Genomic DNA, 16712 nt, shown 5'->3' on the forward strand with positions numbered 1-16712 from the left:
AGAAACCCATGAATCTCTCACACTTCCATGGAGAGAGATAGACAAAGGGGAAGAGAAGAAAATCAAGCAAACAACGAAGCATTCGGCGCCATAGAGCCCAAACCAGACTCCCCGTCTAGGGCCGGCCAGAGTCGATTAATCCGATCATCGAGGATCAGCTTCTCCGCGTCCCAGCGCTTCCGTTCTAGAGTCTTAGCCTGCGCGCGTTTCTGGCCGCCGAACCACGCCTTCTCGGCGTTCTGGAGACTGTCAGTTTCGTCCTTCTTCGCCTGCGCTAGGAGATGCGACACCATTGTTTTCCAGTTGTCGAGGCCGACGCGCAGGCACTCGGTGCAGCGCTGGGCGTCGAGGGATTGCGGACCGCCGAGGTCGTAGATCGTGGATTCGGCCATGTCGACGGCGTCGCGGGTCCAGGCGAGGCCGGTTTCCGGTGAGGAGGAGGCGAAGAGGATCTCGCCGATGTAGGTCATCAGGCCGGCTTCGTCGCAGGGGGCGGTGGGGGCTCGGACGGGGGGTTCGTCGCCGGAGGGAAGAGCCGCGGGGTATTCGACGGGGATGAGGACGGTTTTGAGGGCGTTGAACAGGGCGCGGAAGGGGTCCGCGGATTTAGGTATGGAGGGGGTGGTGGGGAAGACGGTGCCCGGTTCGGGCTCGGGGAGGGCACGACGCGCGCGGAGGACGGAGGTGAAGAGGGAGAGGGCGACGGGGAGGTTCCTCTGGCGGGCGTGATGGACCGCGAGGGCCGTGGAGACGCGCAGGATGTTTTCAGAGGGCAGGTGCTTGCCGTCATTCTTGAGCACGCCCGTCTTCAGGTCCACGACCTTCGAGGCCTCGACGGGGGACGCGGAGGTCGCGATGTCCATGGCCCAGCTGTACATGTCGCTGGCGGTATCCTGGAGACCCTTGTAATTGAGCCACTCGGCGTAGGCGAGCGCGGCGTCGAGCTTTTGCCTCGTGTCGAAGCCCCGCGTCGTCAGAATCTTCATGTAAAAGGTCTCCGGGCCGGCGGTGGCCGGTTCACAATCCTCCTCGTGCAGCGTGGTCTTCTGACCCAACGGCATGGGCTTCGGACGAGGGTTCGATGGCCCAACGACGTACTCCGCCGGCGCGGAGATGCGTCGCTTGCGATCCGTCATCCAGCCGTCGAGATTCTCCGCGGCCCTAGCAGCGCCCATCAGGGCCTGGTGATACCCTCTCCTCCACGGCTCACTCTTGGCGGTGATGTCGAATCCGGTCTTCCCCACTCCCTCAACCAGAAACCCGCCATCGCTCTGCTCGACAATTCCTTGTCCTTCGATCTCGGGATCCTCCAACCGCTCGATCAGCTCGCGCACGTATGCCGCAACCATCGGCCAACTGGCCAACAGCTGGCCGATCTGCTCGGGATGCTGCTGCGCCTCAGCCGACCGGAGACACCAGCGGCTTTTCCACGACCACTCTGGCGGTGTGGGCCATTGATGCTCGAGTTGTTCCTGGTGCACGCCGAGCTTCATGATTTGGAACATGACCAGGATCGCGTAGAACGACAGACCGATTCGAAGACCACGGGAAATCCGTCGGCGGTAGTAGTTCCGGCTCTCGGTCGAGATCAACCGGGCAAAATGCTGTCGGAGGTGAATCGAAATGGGCGGCTGAGGGCGTGTGCCCGTCACGGGGGAGAGAAAAGGTAGCTGAGGACGACTGTACGGCGTGGAGACGAGAGAAAGACGGGAGTTGTGCGTGAAGGGACGAAACGGTTGGCGCAGGCCATGATGGCTTCGGGGCCGTAATGAAAGGGCGGCCCCCGGTACCCGACCGAGTGCAGCTCGAGATGGCAGCATTCTGCGATGCTTCGTCTTCTTATGCTGGCGGAGTTGCGAGGAACTGTAGATTCCGCTGGTTTGGCGATGAGGAAGTTCTGCGGGTGTTTGTACTGTTTGTCGTGTTTGCGTTATGCGCAGCGGGTCACGTGCATCCCTAGGAATATGTACGATTTACTGAAGGAGTCGGGACTGAGGACAACACATTTGGTGGAATAGAGCACACTGGGCTCCTAAAATTCTTTCAAGGGGAATCTAACTATTGCAATCAAAGCATACATTCTATAACCCGACTCATAGAACTCTTTTCAAGTCCGTCATCCATACATTAAACAAAGGAGAAATAATAATGAAAAACGCTTCCTAACCCATTTTAACACGCTTACAGACGGTCGAAGTAACCCTCGGTCTCGAGCATGAGGATGATCTCGTGCACGATGCTGCGGACGCTCTGCTTGGAAACGTCGACGGTGAGGTCGGCGTTGGCAGGGGCCTCGTAAGGGTCGTCGACACCGGTGAAACCCTTGATCTCGCCGCGGCGAGCCTTCTCGTAAATTCCACGCTTGTCGGTCTGCTCGCAGTACTCGAGGGGAGTGTTCACGTGGACCAGGAAGAAAGAACCACCGAGGTGGGACACGGCCTCGCGAGCAGCCTTGCGAGACTCCTCGTAAGGTGCGATGGGAGCGGCAATGACGGCAGCGCCGGCGCGGGTAAGCTCGCTGGCGACGAACGCAATGCGCTGGATGTTCTTGTGACGGTCCTCACGGCTGAAGCCGAGCTCGGACGAGAGCTCGTGGCGGACGGTGTCACCCAGCAGCAGGGAGACGGAGCGGCCGCCCTGCTGGTTCAGGGTGACCTGGAGAGCACGGGCAATGGCGTCCTTGCCCGAATTCATGTAGCCAGTAAGGAAGATGGTGAAACCCTGGGTGGCACGAGGGGGGCTGGATTCACGGAGGATCTTGACAACCTCGGGGTAGGAGAACCACTCGGGGATGTGAGCGCCGGTGCGCAGACGGTTACGGAGCTCGGTACCGGAGATGTCCAGGGTCTTGGTGCCGGCGGGGACCTCGTCCTTGGGCTTGTACTCGTCGGTATCGGGCAGGTAGGTGACCTGCTGGAACTCGACGACCTCGATGCCCAGCTCGTCCTTGTACTTCTCGACGGCATGCTGAGCGTCGTAAGGACCGTAGAACTCCTCACCCTTGGAGTTCTTACCGGGACCGGCGTGGTCACGACCAACGATGAAGTGGGTAGCACCGTGGTTCTTACGGATGATGGCGTGCCAGATGGCCTCGCGGGGACCACCCATACGCATGGCGAGGGGCAGCAGGCCCAGGACGGCCATTCCGTTGGGGTAACGGGGCAGGAGAGCCTGGTAGGCTCGGACACGGGTGAAGTGGTCGATGTCACCGGGCTTGGTGAGACCGACGACGGGGTGAATCAGGACATTGGCCTGGCGCGCGCGAGCGGCGCGGACAGTCAGCTCACGGTGAGCTCTGTGCATGGGGTTTCTGGTCTGGAAAGCGACAACTCGGTTCCAGCCGAGCTTATCGAAGTGGATGCGCAGCTCTGCGGGGGTGTCTATATTTCGCAAGCCCGTTAGCTAGAGTCCAAGAGACAGTGGGCGCAACCGCGGGGAGACCTACAGCGGAGGGCGACATAGTCGTAGTGGTTCAGCTTGTTGATAGCCTCAACCTTTCCACCGATATAGAAGTCGTGCACCTTGGTGTTCAGGTACTTGATAGCGGGGTGGTCCGCATCGCCGCCAAAGACCAGCTTGGCTTCCTTTGCCCTAGATTGGTGGTAACAGAATGTCAGCCATACCGCGTCATGCAGACCCACTATACACGAATCCCGAAACGGCGCCATGGCCACCGGCCTGGCCCCGCTAAGATCACGGAGTTGTACGAGACCAAACGAGTCAAGCCAAACACTACGACCAGCAGGGTAAAACAAAACCGAGAGTTTCGGAGGGGTGAAATAAGTCGACTTACTTATCGGCACGGTAGATATCATCGATGGTCAGGATGGCGAGGTTACGGTCATCACGGAAATCCCGCAGGGTAACGCGAGAGCCGGCCTGGAGCTTGCCGGCATCAATGGTCTCCTGAGAGGCATCCAGAGTGATGGGCATAGAGAACAGGTTGCCATCGGCAAGTCGGCAGTTCTCGCAGACACTAAACGAGGGGAGGTGGGGTCAGCCGACTGGTCGATCGCATAACGATTGCGACAGAAGATGTAGGCTTCTGTTTTTCATAGGCATGTTCCCTGCCAATGTCTTGGGTTGAGGGGAAATGAGAGTAGATGGAAGCATACCCGTCGAAATCCTTCTGGTTCATGAAACCTGGGCGGAAGATATACGAGTTAGCCTTGGGCGGTTCCCAATCACCGGCAGGAGCCAAGCGCTGTTGTCATAGTACCAAGAAAGGCACCATCGGGGGAAGTAATTGGCTAATTGAACATACCCTCCAGAGGACTGAAGCCACCGTTCATGATCAGTTCCAGATCGCACAGCTGGCGCTCAGAGAGCACGATGGCGGGCAGTTTCTCCGCCTCCGCGGTCAATTGATCGTGGCGGGGAGCATCGCGGGCGATGAGGTCCTTCAGGACACCACCGTGAGGAGAGTTGGCCATTTTTGAGGATTGGGAGGAGAAAGAGATAGAGGGGATGAAGATGGGTGGGAAGAGAATGTAAGGGAGAGAAAGAGGGATGGGGGAGGACAAGAGAGAAGAAATAAGAAGGTGAAGGAGGGGGAGGGAAAAAAAAGTGGATGAGGGGAAGGAAAAGTAGGCAGAGTCCAGTTATTATTTATGGAGACCTCGACGGATTACGGATAGCAAGAATGAGCCAGAAGAACGAAATTTGGAAAAATAAAAAAAAAAACCCCCATCCCACCCTGAGATCCAATGTAAAAACTCCCACCATGCGATTGATCCAGTCCCAGGTGTCGCAAGAATAACACTCGTTGAGTCGTCAGTCGGTGGAGTTCCGATGATCTTTCCTGGTCCATCCGGCCTTGGCTTCCACTGCTAATTCCGCGGCCCTTCTATACTTCATGCTCTCTTTCTTCTTCTTCTTTGCCTTTTTACTTTTCTATTTTCCTTTCCCTCGGCTCTCTACCAATTGTCGAATCCGTCTGTCTTGTTGACCCCGTGGGACTCGAGTCTTTGACAGGACCGGCCTGGTCGCCGCCTCATGGTGATCTGTCCCTATAGATCATCCAACTCCCAGACGAGTCATGATTTTCAGGGGGCGAGTCGGCAAATTCGATCGGACGTTTCTTTTACATGATTGCCAGGACCTGCGACGGAGGATGACGTTGTCTGCGCACAGATACTGAAGGGGAAGTTCCTCGTCTTCTTCAACATCGTTATACTCGTATACAATCCTATACTTCTTGAGGATTCACTCCGATTGCGGTTTAGTCGCTGCGCTTTCGGCAGCCGGCGTCATCACGTGGGCCCATCACGACATCCTCCGCATGGCTTGCGTGATTGCGCATCCCCGGTCCCCAATGGGGTTTAGCGCAGATCAGGTGACGGGCCTGGCCGGCGGTCGGACTTATCGGTCTACGGGATATGTCGCATCGCCGCAGCAATCTTAATAAAAGAGTACCTACTCCGTACATCAGTCTACAACGGGAAATCCTAATCTCAAAGGCGGAACACGTAAAGTCACAGCCATCCATTCCTCCGTCTTCCGTCCTCCGTACCGACTCGAGAAAGGATAGTCGCCCTCCATCAACGAATCGAGTAAATCCTGCCATCTTCGTATTAGGGCCCCCAATGGAGTAACGAACGCCGATACATGAAACGTGTGGAAAGCTTGACAAGAGACCTGTATCAAAAGCTCAGACAGACACGAACTTCCCCCCTGAGACGCAGGTAAATTAGTTTGACAGCTAACGCGTCATCGGCTGCGTATGTTGCGTGCTTAGCTTGCCCCGGGTTTTGTTGCTATACTCGGATCAGTAAAGAACATATTCTAAGGAGTCACTGTTCTTTTTGCATACTTATGGATGGCCAGATGGACAACATTGCATTGAAGAAAGGGGGCGGAAGTCGGGTGGAAAAAGCAACGGTGGCTATTTCAAGTTGGGGCCGGAATACGTGTACTACTTGGGAATGTTAGTGGAGAGTCTTGGAAAGCATACCACTTACAAAAGCTGAAGGCATCTCAAAATAAAACTTAGTTCCGCGAGATCGCTTATACATGGTTCCGACCCTGCAAGGAATATTCACACTAATCATCTCACTGCCAGCATAATGATAGAAGTACTTCCAGTATACCGATCAAGTTCACATAAGGAAAGGTCTCCAATCAGAAGCTGAGGCAATAAATAAACCAAATTGCTCGTAGCGTACACCCCCCTCTTGAACAACTAGAGAAGGCAGCTGTCACCTTTCAGCTTTCATGGAGGCACAGAAGAGGGAGGGAGAGCCGATAAGCAGACGTCCAGATAAGATTGATAAGATTAGATCTCCAGCCAGATCACCCGCTTCCCAAACAAGACTAGTGTAAGCAGAATCCTGGATGGCGCAATCCCGCCAGAGAATTGTAAATCGACCTGTTCGTGACTTAATTCCACCGCGTGAGAAAATTCGACAAGGGTCGGTCCCCGTCTCCACTCGCTCTATCTTGTGACCGTGTTCCATGTCTCCGGGGATTGGAATCATACATTCTTTGTTTGTAGAGGGTTAGTATTACTTCATAGTTTGTGAATGGTGGAGTGAGTTTTCGCGGCTTTTTAATCAATTGTAGTAAAATCTTCAACTTCTAATGAATGCTTTGAGGATTTTATTATAAGTTGCTTGTCAGTGGAGAACGATGTCTACATTCTCTTAGACCTGTTGATCATGTTTGATGATCTTTCTTCTGCCTTACAGGGCGTTTCCCCTCCTTCCTCCTCGTGGTGTCCACACTCCGTAGATTTTTCGCTCCCTGAGCCCCGAGTATAACTCAGGGTCCAAACCCCGCTTTTGGCGAATCCAAAGTCATTAGTTAATAATAATGGAAGTGATTGTCAACCATCCCACATAACATACCCAAGGTATGATTTCTATGGACTAGGGTTAAATGCCCCACATGACCGAACAGGAAGACCGACACCGCACTTTACAGTAGAAGAAAGCCAGGAAAAGGAAAGAAAAGAGGGGAAAGAATACATGCAAACAAACTACGCAAGATAGGAGTGGTTTTCGAGAAAAAGGCTCTAGTTTTCTTTTCTATAATACTAGTCATTATCGTAGTCGGACCATCGGGTCGTAATCTGAGCAAGTCCCGTCAACCCGCTATGTACAGGCTTCCCCTTGGGAGTGTGGGGTTGACAGGTTGTTTTGGCCCTTCCGAATTTTCCTCAAACATAAAGAAGCAGACGCAAAGTATTCATAACGACATGATTTTCCAGATCCCGAATCCGTCTGAAACAGAGGCAACGCCATGTGAAATCCCGCTAGATGTGGTAGTCCCCATTCATAGAACGCCAGTGTAAATGCAAATTAAAAGACAGTGGACGCGACACGCTTATTGAGCAGTGGTGAGAGAGGTCTGCAGGGCCTGTGAGAGGGCCTCCTCCTGGCGTTTGCGCTCCATGTCCATGAGGAACTGGGCGTACTTGGATCGAGGGTTGTGGATTCCACACTCGGTCTTCTCCTGGCCCTTCCAGCGACCAGAGCGCTCGTCTTCGTTGTCCTTGACCGGCTGGGTAGAGTGGTAGTCGCCAATGCTCTTGTAGCCACGGTCAAGAAGTTCGTTGTAGGGCACATCGTTCTCCGTGACATACTTCTTGACCTGGTCGAAGGACCAGTTGGCAAGAGGGTTGACCTTGATCAGGCCGGCCTCGTCGACCTCGATGATGTCCAGGTCGCCACGCTTGCCACCCTGGCTGCGGCGGCGTCCGGTGAGGACAGCATGGACGTTCAGCTCGCGGTAGGCACGCTGAGCAGGCTCGACCTTGGCGACCCAGTCGTAGAACTGATCGTCGGTTTCCCAAAGACGGGCACCGAACTTCTTGGCGAACTCCTCCTCAGTCTCGACGCCAGCAGGCTTGTACACATGAATGTTGTTGAGAGGGTATCTCTTACGGACCCGGTCAACCAGAGCCAGGGTCTCCTTGAAGTGATGAAGGGTGTCGAGGAAGACAAGGTCAACCATCTGGGGACGGGGCACATCCAACTTGGATAGCATGTCAAGAGTGACAAGACCCGTCAGGCCGAAAGCAGTAGTCTGGAAGAGATGAGGCAGCGAAGTGACACACCATCTCAAGACATCTACATGAAGATCAGTCAGCATTGGCCGAGTGGACTACAAGAGGGGCAGGCATCCGTAGCTGACCTTGAGGTTCAAGAAATTGCAGCTGACGGTTGAGGAATTGCAAGTGCGCCTTGGTGAAGACAATCTCCGGGGTGTAGTCATCACTCGAGCCACCGCTCACATAGCCAGACTCGGTTCTGGAGTCGACTTCGGACTCGGAGGGGTAGTTGACAGGCATCTTAGCAGGCATCTTTGCTTAGACCGATGCTATGAGGAAAACAAAGGGTAGACAAAGTGGGACAATGTTTGTTTAGAGGGAACCAAGCAGTCTATATGTAAGGAAACGGGAATGGATTGAATGACGACGTTTGGCCCAGAAATTGCAAATCTGACGAGGGGATGATGTGAGGAAGACAAGAGAAGAGCCACCGCCAGTCTCATATAAGAGGCGGGCAAGACAGGGGCAATCACGACATCACCGGCAACCGGAGCCTGTCCTTCACTGCCAGAGACCCTTCATCCTGCCCGGCTCATTCTGCCGCTGGCAATCACGACATTGCCCGTGACCGCCTGCCCGGATGGGGGAGGCTGCTGAAAAATTCAATTTCCTCATGTCCCCAGAAAATCACGCAATACCTGCGCTTGTGGTGCCTGTCGTCGGCCGGACACACTGGGCGGGCAATCACCGCTGATAAATGCCTGGCCTTCCACGTTTCCAAATGGTTCTTCTGGAACCCCGGAGATGATGATAGTATGATTATTCATGCATTCCGTTCGATGTGTATGACATCTGACAAAGCTATTATGCTTTTCATCATCATTGTTCCATCAATGTTCTCCCAGGGGAACGCAGGGGGCCCTGATCCTGGTCAGCGTCTCTCAATGATGTAACCGGACAACCACGCACTTTTTAGTCCATCACTAGTCAGATAGACTGTCTTCCATCTGGAAAGATTAATAATAGCTCTCGATCCTGGATGATTCACCCGTAGTCGGAGGTCTGCTGGGTCTGGCAAAACGCCGTGTGGGTATCTGCTGGCAAGGCATGTCCGCCATGTTGTCGGAACCGGAGCGACGGACGTGAACTGCCGCTGTTTATGCCGGGCGGTCTGACATCGCGGGACCGCCTTCTCCTTCCGAACACCCCGCCACGTGCCCGGCGATCGATACTGCAGGGGAAATCCATGATTTTCTTGCAAACGTCAGGCCTTGCTTTGCAGTCTCCAGTGTCAAGCTCTCCAGAGTCCGTTTGCTGACTGGCTTCTCGTCTTCCGTTGTACCCTCATCTACTGTCACGCGTTTGACCTCCTCTCCTCTTCCTCCCCCTCGCAACTTCCCACCCTAGATCCTGCGGAATGGAGGCGCCTAACCCCACCACCACGGCCTCTCGCCCACAGCGGCCAATGCTGCAGCATACGTTGCGCAGCAACTCCTTCATCCAAGATCACCAGCAGTACAAGCCCTCGGTTCCGATCAACCAGACCATCGGAAATGTTCTGGGGAATGCGGTCGAGTCTGGCATGGGCTCGTTATCCCTCAACGCTAACCCCATCAGCCCGGATCCTGAGAAGGTGACCGAGAGTGGCATCATCCACAGCATCTTCAACCATCAAGGGAATCTCCTACCGACTGGAACTCCGCAAGTCGTCGCTACCATATACTACAAATCCTCCGACCCTATCCACCCTCATCTCCACCCCGATTCGTCTCCTCGTCCAGGGAGTAAACTGCCTTCCCCGATGGTTCCCGTGGGTTCTGCACCGACTATCGATATCGAGAAGATCCCGCGCGAACCCCCGGCACCAGAGCCCGAGCCTCTCGATCATCTCTACGGTCCGTTTGTGTCGCAACTATGCTTGACGAACTTTCTTCAGATCATGGAGTCTCTCCCGATCCCTTATCAGCGCATGAACACTTCCCATCGCTGTCTCGATCGCCAAGATCAGCCTCGCGTTGTCGAGGTCACCATCTCCCCTCCCCCTAACCCCGACTACCTCACTTTCACCGATCTTCGCAAGCATGAGAGCATATGGCGATTTGAGCGCGAGTGGAACGTGGAAGTGGTGCTGCAGAAGGAGAGCGTTTTCCGCCGACACAAGCGACTGGTCGTGTTTGATATGGACAGCACCTTGATCCGGAATGAAGTGATTGATGAGATTGCCAAGGCTATTGGCGTGGAAAAGCAGGTCTCGGTATGTTTGTACGCTCTGGTCTAGCGTTTCGCCCCACTGACGATAGTGATAGGAAATCACGGAACGTGCCATGAACGGCGAGCTCGATTTCTCGGCGTCGCTCAAGGAGCGCGTTGGCTTGCTCAAGGGGGTTCCCGCGGACATCTACGAGAAGCTGAAATCCGTCATCACAATTGCTCCGGGTGCGCGTGAACTGTGCAAGGCCTTGAAGACCCTTGGTTGCAAACTGGCGGTGCTTAGTGGAGGATTCCAGCCCTTGGCCGAATGGCTGGCTGGTGAGCTTGGTATTGATTACGCACACGCGAACCATGTATGCCCCACCATCCCTTGGCTTGCTAATGTTCACCATTGAACTACCGTCCCCGCCCCGGATCATCAAGGGAGGCTTTCTACCTACCCGGCTGGCTAATCCGTGGTGTGTTGATTCTATAGCTCGAGGTCGACCCGGTCACTCAGACTCTCACGGGTAAACTTGTATCCGACCACCCTATCATTGACGCCTCCCAGAAGCGAGCACTCTTGCAATCCATCGCCGAATCGAACGGCATCCCCATCTCCCAGACCGTTGCTGTGGGTGATGGCGCCAACGACCTGCTCATGCTCCATGCCGCTGGACTCGGTGTCGCCTGGCGCGCCAAGAGCATGGTGCAGCTGGAGGCCCCTACCCGTCTGAATGGAGAAAGCCTTGTCGACATTCTCTACCTGCTTGGTCTCTCGAACGAGGACGTCAAGGAGCTGACTGCGGAAGGCTTGTGAAACCCATGAAGAAGAACCCGTAGTTGGAGGTAGTCCCATTTCTTGTTGAATTCCTTGGAAAGGTTAAGAGTATTATCGTCTTCTCTCAACCTTTCCTTTTCCTTGCCAAATGCAGCAATTTGAAGTGGTCTTTGTTGTGGAGCAGCATTGAAACATGGGTTCCCCTATCCTATCATCGCCTTCCTGCCCTTCCTGCTTTCCATTTTCATCCTTGATTTTCCTTTGCTATTTCGTTGAAGTCGACAACTCTTCTTTGCAATCTGTCATTAGGCTGGCTAGTACATTCGGATGAAGCACGCTCCAGTTGAACCTTCTATGGTCGAAGGGGAGGAAGTAGACGGGGAAGAGACAGACAGACAGACAGAAACAAACAAACGGACCGAGAGAGAGACAGAGAGAGACAACATTGTTCATGAGGCGTAGGAGTGGAGGAGACCCGAAACCAACCCCCCGGGTACATATGATTTAATTTCTATTTCTCAGCCATGGATATCATATGAGATTTACGTGCGCATTAGTTATGATGAAGTTGATTCGAATTTGAATCTATGTGTTGAACCTATGTTCTCTCAATACCTATTATCATCTCTATACCTGAGAAGAAGTGGGAGAAAATCTCTCCTTCCTGAATTTTTGAAAATCATCACAAATGTAAACCAGTAATAATGCTTTGGAAACAAGAACAAGAGAACCAGAAAACCTGCGCCGATCAATAACAAAGCAGAATCCAAAAATCTAAGGTGAAACGGGAGTAATACACAAAAATAGTAGAGCTGGGGAGGGAAGAAGGAAGGGGCAGAAAAGAAAAAGGAAGATCAGCGCGTTGCCTCATCGATGGCAATCTTCGTGTCGCTGCTGACTGTCTGCTCTCCCGGCGCTCCAGCGGCAGCGGCAGCGCGTCTCTTCTTCAAGACATTCTCAATGAACGCCTCACCGGCCTTGTAGCTGCTACGGACCAGCGGACCCGAAGCACAGTACAGGAAGCCCATATCGAGGGCGCGCTGGCGCCACAGCTCGAACGCATCGGGCGTGACGTACTCATGCACCGCCATATGACGCTTCGTGGGACGCATGTACTGGCCGAAGGTGACGACGTCGACGTTCACGGCACGCAACTGCCGCAGCGCATCCCACAGCTGGTCCTCGGTCTCGCCCAATCCCAGCATCAACGAGGTCTTGGTGATCAAGCCCGGCTGAGCCTTCTTGGCGGCGTCCAGCACGCGGATCGACTGCTGGAAGGTGGCCCTCCGGTCCCGAACCTGCGGCGTCAGAGCCTCCACCGTCTCGACGTTGTGCGCGTACACGTCCAGCCCGGACCTCGCGACCAGGCCCACCATGTCCAAATCGCCACTATAATCTCCGGTCAGACACTCGACGAGGATGTTCGGCGCCTTCTGCTTGGTGCGGATCACCGTCTCGGCGAAGTGACGAGCACCGCCGTCCGCGAGGTCGTCTCGGTCGACGCTGGTCATGACGATATAACCCAGGCCCCAGCGCGAGATGGCCTCGGCGGTGTTCTCGGGCTCGTGGGGGTCCAGGGGAGCCGGATTGCGGTTGGTCTTGACGCTGCAGAAGCGGCAGCCACGGGTGCAGGTATCGCCCATGAGCATGATGGTGGCGGTAGCGGCGGACTTGTCGCTGCCGCCCCAGCAATCAGAGATGTTGGGACAGCGAGCCTCCTCGCAGACGGTGTGGAGGTTGAGACCGCGCAGGTCCTTCTTCAGGCGCTGGTAGTTCTTGGAATCGGGGATGGGCGTCTTCAGCCAGGACGGGAGGCGGGTCATTTCCTTCTTGCGGCCGGCGGGTCCGACCATGGCGGTTTTGAGGGCATAGGCTTCGGAGGGATCGAGAGGAGCGTTGTCGGTGCCGCCGGAGACGAAGTCTGAGAAGGAAGGGCCGGCATTCAGCTTATCCTTGAAGGTGGTTCGGCGACGCGGCGTCGTGCCCGGGGCGCCGGTGGCGGATGGCGCAGGGTCTGTCGTGGCATAGCTGCGGACTGTAATGGGGGCGACGGCTGCTCCTGGGTGGGATACAGCTCTGGAAGTAGAGGCGTAGAGAGATCTCAAGCGGTTCGTCGAGGCGGCCATGGTGAAGCAATTCAACTTGCGCAGTTTGCAAGAAAGGAATTCCGCGGGAAAGACGAAGCAGCTCCGCGAGATAACGGCGAATTGCCCGCGTCTTAGTCATGTAGCACTAATCCGGATCAGGATTAGGTCCGAAATCCGCAAAGGGAAGGTAACTAGCCCTAAGCTGACGTTCATCTACAGGAGGATCACGCAAGTTGCACGGGATATGGTGTGAATTGCCAGTATTATATTAATATTCTAAGGGTATCATTAGGTCTGGACCTTATGTCAGACCAGTAATTATATCAACCACTGGGGTCAACGGTACACGATTATACAAATAGGATAGATAGGATGGCGACTATGTCGGCATGGGTCACAATTTTGGAAACAAGAAGGAAAATGGGATATATGACGAAAGATTGAGGATTGGAAAAAAAATACAATAAATGAGAATTGGATCAACGAGAGATGCAACAGAGTAAATGAGAGTGTCACGAGCGGGTGCAGTTTGTGTCTTGCATAGCAGGAGAGAAACGAGAAGTGCAGTGAGCGTGGTTGATGCGATAAGAAACGAGAGTGTAAGAAACAGTGATAGGAAATAATGTAAAGATTGACTGGCGATGATCCGGGATATGTCTGACGACATCTATAAAGAGAGTAAATTAGAAATGACTGGTCTAGGACTTGGTCTCCAGAACCTGAGCCAGCACGAGTACGGCCGACTTCAAATGCTCATCTTGCTTGCCGCAGATGGCAAAGATCAGGTTGTCAACAATCCGATCGAGGTCCTTGCAGAGCTCTGCGCTCCTTGTGCCTAGGACCCTATTCTTGACCCGCGCTGGCGTTGGTTGTGAGTATTGCATTCCTAGCCCGGAGCTTGCTTTTTCAGGAACCGTATCGAGACGAGACAAGCTTGGTTTATGGGAGAAATTGCTGTTTCTCCGATTGACCGACGCAAGGGATATCAAATAGTTTCGTGCAATCAGCACTGCACAAAGGTTGTCGAGTAAATTCTCGGCAACTTCGGGAAATATTTTTCGAAAAGGTCGTATAAGTGCCTTTTCATTATTGTGGCGGAGGAACATGATGACTGGTGAGGTCAACTTGAGCATGTTTCGAGGGAAGTCCTTGGCCGAATGCTCCAGCTGGTCGATCGTCCACTCATGGTCCCACCATTTCTCTAGTTCCTCTTTCTCGGACATGTTGGAAGACCGCCCGGGGGATGCTTGTGGTTTTGGTAACGACTGTGTGATTGGTTTGAGATCTGGTTTGGGAAGCGACTGCTGGGGTGACCTCTGAGGCGATCTCGGCGGTAGCTTCGGAAGTTCTTGGCTTGTAGCCATTTTGTCGCAGACGACGGTTTCACCGACACTCTCTCCACTGAGAGAGCTGGTGTCAGTGAATTCATCTTCCTCCTTGGGCTTTCGGTTTTCCTGAGGAGAGGGGCAGTGGTGCGTAATATAGCCGCTATCAGACATTTCCAATGGCGTGTCTGGACTGAAAGCCGATATTTCATGTTGACGGTGATCTGGCGTGGAAGGAACTGTACGCTGCGGTGGCGTTGGCATCGAATAACTCATTGCAGGGGACGACTGCCGTGATATATCCACCAGTTTCGGTTTCGTCTTACTGGCGACAGCAAACACCTATAAATTAATGAGCATATGTCCGGGACAATAAACTGTTAGAGCACTCACCACAGGCTTATCAGCCGGCGGAAGTATCTGACACTTCCTCCGATTGAATTCCTTTGGCTTCTCCCCTCCAGAATCTGCTGTTTCCGATGGCGCCCCTTGTAGCCATGGCTCGTAGTACGAGAGGCTACTCGGGACCCAACTTCTTTCGCTAGAGACCGTTCGGGATCGACTTCGCTGCGTGTTTGGGGAGGAAGTAGAGAAATCTCGGGTGTCTGGGGACTCTGTATCTGTGTATGGCGTGGGTGAGAGCGACAGAGAGGGGGACCGAGACGGGGATGGGGATGGAGATGCCGTCCTCTCCGAATCTGTAGACACAGGCGTGAGCTTTCCATCATCGGAATCCCATTGTCGAACTAGATTGGAATGTGCCATATGCACATTTGTGGGCTCATTCGTGCTCCTAAGGTTTTCGGTGGTTTTTCTCAATCGGAGCGCACGGGAAGCGAATGACGGTTTGGGTTCCGGCTTATAAGTAGAAGAGCTCTTCGGTGTTGTTTGATCAGCATCAGAATCATACTCCGATCTTGGAGAGAAATAAGCTGAAGAAGGAGAATGCTGCGAGGATCTCGAGTCGGACAGAGGTGGGCTGGGAAGAAGACCAAAGGTCTCCATGCTCGTAGTCGTGAGGTTTTGGTCGGATCGCCATGTGCGCAAACCGTGGTTGTTGCTGGCCGGTTCCCTCGAGAGTCTTCGAGAGTCTCGAATCGAAGTTGGGTTGTTTTCAAACGAGGGAGAAGATGGTAGGCGCAGCTGGAACGGCTGTTTCATTCTGCGTACCGATCTAAAAGGTGAAATAATGACAGGAGCTTGTTCTGCTGGTCGTCGTGTCTGCGACGTCGTGTATTCGGATTGTTCTAGGCGAGGTGAGGTTGAAGGAACAAAAGAGAGGGAGTTCTGCGTGTTCTGCCTCCTCCATGGTTGTACATTGGGAGAATAGCGAGGAGCAGCCATGCTGCGACCTTCAGATAGGCCCTCTTCGCCAGCTACGCTATACGAAGGCACATTTCTGTTGGCGTACGTTGGAACACTGTTTGCAGATACCGTGTGTTGGTGAAGAGGAAAGTGCGCCCTGAGATGCATCTTTGCACGATCGCAGTCCATCGTGGACATGATCAAGCAGTATTGGAACAATAGTGGAGATGTAAGATAAACAGAAGATAGTATATTAGTTGGGTGAAATGAGAGGCAGCAATAAGAGAAACTGAGCAGAAGACCCAGAAATGTGCGCAGCAGCGGCCCAACAAGACCTTATACTAGCCAAAAGACCTGCTTTCCAGACATCCCTTGGCTACCTGCGGTGACAGATAGCCAGAGATCGGGCATGTGTGGTCTCCCCCTTCGCGAGGGTCACTCAACAATCTGGAACAAGAGTGAACTGTAAAGGGCCACTACGTCTACCGTCCTTGCATTCCAGAGCGAGGTGAGATCCGACGGGATCGAGGATCATTGGATGGAAGGCCCTATGCGCGCCACCTGCAGGCGCAGCACAACGTGGATGGTCCGCTTTTCAGGCTCTCTGCATTTCGTCACTACAGGAGGAATGAAACATGCAGAGGGAGGGAAATGGGGAGAGTCCCTAGAAGGGCCCGGAAAAGAACGTCACCCTTCTGTCTTTGGCTGAGCTGTTGCGACGGGCAATCAAAGCCGAACCCCCTAGAAAGGCCCCCTTGCATTGGTTGCTGTGGGTGTGGTGGACTACCCCCATATTTGGAGGAGGCCGCAATTTAAGCAGCATGTGCGAGAGTCCCAATCAACCTACAGCGGCGGAGATTTGAAATGTATGAGGATGGCTCAAATTCCACCCGAAGGCGTGAAATTCTTCGACGGGGAAAAGAAGTGCTTGATGAGGTTTTGCCATCGCTGCATTACTACAGCTGCGCGCTGATAGTAATTGGCGCAGGGCAACATCGGCAATCCACATGACCCTAAGGGCCATAAGGAGGTCA

General features: G+C 53.9%; 6 protein-coding genes across 6 annotated transcripts; 1 reads left to right on the forward strand and 5 right to left on the reverse strand.

Moving 5' to 3' along the window:
- Window positions 1–62: 62 nt before the first annotated feature.
- On the reverse strand, window positions 63–1820 carry LDX57_004170 (uncharacterized protein; the record flags this gene model as incomplete). Its single annotated transcript, XM_046085827.1, has 1 exon — window positions 63–1820. One exon carries the CDS (start codon window positions 1818–1820, stop codon window positions 63–65), a length of 1758 nt encoding a protein of 585 aa, XP_045941790.1.
- A 188-nt stretch (window positions 1821–2008) lies between these two features.
- Window positions 2009–4745, reverse strand: sC (sulfate adenylyltransferase). The gene is made up of 3 exons (XM_046085828.1): window positions 3794–4745; window positions 3446–3591; window positions 2009–3380 (listed from the first exon to the last, which is right to left on the reverse strand). The coding sequence occupies exons 1-3, from the start codon at window positions 3931–3933 to the stop codon at window positions 2182–2184; spliced, it is 1485 nt and encodes a 494-aa protein (XP_045941791.1). The 5' UTR covers window positions 3934–4745; the 3' UTR covers window positions 2009–2181.
- Window positions 4746–7323: 2578 nt separating this feature from the next.
- Window positions 7324–8302, reverse strand: met16 (phosphoadenylyl-sulfate reductase (thioredoxin); the record flags this gene model as incomplete). Its single annotated transcript, XM_046085829.1, has 2 exons — window positions 7324–8069; window positions 8134–8302. 2 exons carry the CDS (start codon window positions 8300–8302, stop codon window positions 7324–7326), a joined length of 915 nt encoding a protein of 304 aa, XP_045941792.1.
- A 1105-nt stretch (window positions 8303–9407) lies between these two features.
- On the forward strand, window positions 9408–11000 carry SER2 (phosphoserine phosphatase SerB; the record flags this gene model as incomplete). Its single annotated transcript, XM_046085830.1, has 3 exons — window positions 9408–10244; window positions 10297–10554; window positions 10677–11000. 3 exons carry the CDS (start codon window positions 9408–9410, stop codon window positions 10998–11000), a joined length of 1419 nt encoding a protein of 472 aa, XP_045941793.1.
- Window positions 11001–11815: 815 nt separating this feature from the next.
- On the reverse strand, window positions 11816–13087 carry LDX57_004174 (lipoate synthase; the record flags this gene model as incomplete). Its single annotated transcript, XM_046085831.1, has 1 exon — window positions 11816–13087. The coding sequence occupies one exon, from the start codon at window positions 13085–13087 to the stop codon at window positions 11816–11818; it is 1272 nt and encodes a 423-aa protein (XP_045941794.1).
- Window positions 13088–13746: 659 nt separating this feature from the next.
- On the reverse strand, window positions 13747–15534 carry LDX57_004175 (uncharacterized protein; the record flags this gene model as incomplete). Its single annotated transcript, XM_046085832.1, has 2 exons — window positions 13747–14715; window positions 14767–15534. The coding sequence occupies 2 exons, from the start codon at window positions 15532–15534 to the stop codon at window positions 13747–13749; spliced, it is 1737 nt and encodes a 578-aa protein (XP_045941795.1).
- Window positions 15535–16712: the final 1178 nt, after the last annotated feature.

Source organism: Aspergillus melleus (assembly GCF_016097325.1).
Source record: "Aspergillus melleus strain CBS 546.65 chromosome Unknown contig2, whole genome shotgun sequence".
NCBI lineage: Eukaryota > Fungi > Ascomycota > Eurotiomycetes > Eurotiales > Aspergillaceae > Aspergillus > Aspergillus melleus.

Coding starts and splice junctions, on each gene's coding strand:
- sC (XM_046085828.1), bottom strand. CDS start 3,933: ATGCCCATCACTCTGGATGCCTCTCAGGAGACCATTGATGCCGGCAAG. Junction 3,592..3,793: donor GATATCTACCGTGCCGATAA/GTAAGTCGACTT, acceptor CCACCAATCTAG/GGCAAAGGAAGCCAAGCTGG. Junction 3,381..3,445: donor CGACTATGTCGCCCTCCGCT/GTAGGTCTCCCC, acceptor TGCGAAATATAG/ACACCCCCGCAGAGCTGCGC.